This window comes from Nannochloropsis gaditana (assembly GCF_000240725.1).
Source record: "Nannochloropsis gaditana CCMP526 unplaced genomic scaffold scaffold1139, whole genome shotgun sequence".
NCBI classification, from domain to species: domain Eukaryota; class Eustigmatophyceae; order Eustigmatales; family Monodopsidaceae; genus Microchloropsis; species Microchloropsis gaditana.
Window position 1 is genome coordinate 2,563 of NW_005802814.1, and position 3,083 is coordinate 5,645.

Below are 3,083 nucleotides of genomic sequence, written 5' to 3' on the forward strand. Positions count from 1 at the left end.
AGAAGAAGAAGAAGGAGAAGAAGAAGGGGATGGGGTTGATGAATGAACAATAGTCCAAAGGCTGGCGGTGGCACACAGGAGTAAAGTGGCTGTGGCTAAGCTGAAGCGCGTGGGAGAGGATGGGGTGGGAGGAGGTGCACCGAGGAGGGGAAAGTGGTGGAAGGAGAGAGGGGAGGGAGGTCGAGGGAGGGTGCACGGAGGCAGTGGTGGAGGAATGTTGCGAATGCTGCAGCGGGGAATGCACGTGGGGAAATGCGTCGACCCCGGTCGTCGCATAAAGACGACGCGAATGTGATGAAAGCGAGGACGGTAGGAGAAGAGAGCGGGTCAAATGGTGCCGGAAGGAAAAGAACCGAGATACAGGAGGAGGAGACAGAGAATCAAGAAAGAAGTAGGACGGGCGTGCAAGGACGCATGCACGCCAACTCTTGGTCACGAACCCAGGTCCAGGAGCGGACGGGGCGTAACCCCACTTCCGAAGGAGCGGTAAAAATTAGTCGTGGCGGGATTGAGTGTTGCGTTGTATGGACAGTGTGCGTGGAAAATGTACTCAACGCATGGGATTAAGCGAGGGGAGGCGACCGGGCCCGACTACTGGGTGAGAAAAAGCGGTGGGTGGCCGAAAACGCCTGGCTGTCAGGCTCATGTGGGCGCAGGAATTGACCGTGTGCCGTCAATGTGTGTGCGTGCATGCTGGTTTGCGTGGAGACCAGTGGAAGTGGTTGCATTTTTGGTACCTGCCACGAAGAAGCCAGAGCGACGAGTGGCTCTGAGAAGCCCCCTCAGCCACCACCAAGAAAGTTGTAAAACCTTCCAGACGCCGCTCCCATTTACGAGAAGGTCCTCTCACTATCATACACCGTGTATTCATAAATCACAGAAGAGTCGTTGGTTCCTGGCAACTGCTCTCTAGTTTTCGTCCAGCATGGTAAGTTGTTTCCCTCTGCCAGCAGCCCCTCTCGAACCACGAGGGGGGCTGCTGGCTTTTTCTTTACGTGAGAGATGAAGATGGGTCAGTCAGACGACGGGCATATCCTGAAGTCAGGCATACAGACTCTACTTGTGAAAAGACGTGGGTTCACTGACACGAAAAGTTTCCCTTTCCTATGCCGATGCCTGTCTCTTATTACCCCTCGCCTCCTGGACGACCTCCTTTCAAGACGTTAACCCCCCCTCCTGCCCCCTTCCTTTCTTGCTCCCGCCCCTCCGGCACACATATTCCATCGTGTCACGTAGACAAAAGGCACATCCTCGTTCGGGAAGCGTCACACCAAAACCCACACGGGCTGCCGGCGGTGCGGGCGCATCACTTTCCACAAGCAAAAGAAGGCCTGTGGGTCCTGCGGCTTTCCGGAGGCCAAGATTCGCAAGTGTACGTAGTGGGGAAGTGAAGGGGGGAGAGAGGGAGGGAAGGAGGGAAGGAGTGAGGGATGTGCGAAGGACAAAGCGGTGTGCTGAAGGAAACAGGAGATAGGAGGTCGGGGCAAACACGCAGGAAGGGAGGGAGGAGGAGGAAGGGGTGGGAGAAGGAGGGTGGTGACGACCAGAATGATTCAATATAGAGGAATAATGGGACCGGGAAAGGAAGGGGCGTAGGCGGGATGTGTTCGAGGCAGATGATAGGGGGAGGAGTGCCATCAGCATGTTGAACGTGCATGTATGCCCGGGAGGGAAGAAGTGAAGCCGAGAAGGGCCCTGCGTGGGAGGTCCGGAGTACCCTCGGAACATGAGGATGAGGGGAGGAGGAGACTGATAGGAAAGGACTGAAATGGCTGCAGGGAAAGGTGGAATCCGCCCTCTGTCCTCATTGATTGACATGCCGGTCGTGTGGAGAGGCGTCCTCCCCTCCTTCCACCTCACCTACTTCTTCTCTTCCTCCCTTTCCTTCTCTTTTGGGGGGACAGTCAACTGGTCCGAGAAGGCCAAGCGGAGAAAGACGACGGGAACGGGGCGGACCGCGCATTTGAAGGTAGGTGGAGCAATCCTGTCTGTGCCAGGCGCGGGGGAGGGAAAGCCTCTGGACCGTGATGGTTGGGATTCTTCCGTGATACCCCAAGTGGGTGGTTGTTGGACATTGTCTGCCGTAACGGCTACGTTCTGCTTGGTCCGCCCCGTCGGTGTGGCTGCTTTGTGGAGGCCCTTCCTCTTGTGGAGGGTCTGTGGGCTCAACCACGGCGCTCCTCGCGTCTGGGATCGTTTCTTTTATCTTCCTTGACACATGAAGGGAATGGACAGTAGCCTCCAGGCATCCCTTTTGGTACTGTGGGAAACTCATGATTCCTCCATCTCTCCTCTCCTCCCTCCCTCTTTCCCTCCCGCCTTCCTTCCTTCCCTCCTCCTCAGTCTCTGCCCCGGCGGTTTAAGAACGGTTTCCGCGAAGGAACATCCGCCCCCGCCAAGAAGGTTGCGGCCGCAACCTCCTCCTAAGGTGGTATGTCTCCTTCGTTTCCCCCCTCCTCCGTTCCTCCTCATTTCTGTAGGATTCGGCAGCGGGGAATGGATCATGAGAGGGAGCAGGGAGGGAGGGAAGGGGGTGGAAGCTCTCGTGTGAGGCCATGTCAGAGATGAAGGGATGAGGTGGCGTCACGGAAGAAAACACGAAGAGTCCGTCCTTCCCCCGATCGCTGCCTCGCTATTTCTTTCTCTCTGTGATGGTTTAGGTACCCAAACCCGTCCCCCCGTCATTGCCCTCCCATCCCATCGCTGCCTCGCTCTTGCTCTCCATGTCCGGTGCCGCCCAGGAATCAAGGAGATCTCTCTCCCTCACCACCACCCGGTCCTACATGGCGCACCGAGCAATCGAAGCGAGCAATCGAAGCCAGGGATCGGGCCGACGCCATCCTCGACGCCGTCGAGCCCCGCCCACAAGCCAGGGGACTGGGGAAAGCTACCCGGAGGAGGCGAGGGTCCCACGGGCAGGAACATCTCGCGTCGTTGTCACCCTGAACTTTGTAAGCCACAATCGACACCACCCACCACCTCTTCGCTATGTATGCGCATGTATGTAAGAAGCTGCTACGCTGTATCCTAATGCAAAATCAGAAAGGAAAAACCTTCCCCCCGAGGTCACCAAGAGAAAAAGG

The 3,083-nt window shown here is 57.1% G+C and overlaps 1 protein-coding gene across 1 annotated transcript; it reads left to right on the plus strand.

The window, feature by feature from the left end:
• The first annotated feature begins 881 nt into the window (after positions 1–881).
• RP-L37E (large subunit ribosomal protein L37e) lies at positions 882–2,611 on the plus strand. The gene is made up of 4 exons (XM_005852491.1): positions 882–928; positions 1,237–1,372; positions 1,905–1,969; positions 2,344–2,611. Exons 1-4 carry the CDS (start codon positions 926–928, stop codon positions 2,425–2,427), a joined length of 288 nt encoding a protein of 95 aa, XP_005852553.1. The 5' UTR covers positions 882–925; the 3' UTR covers positions 2,428–2,611.
• Positions 2,612–3,083: the final 472 nt, after the last annotated feature.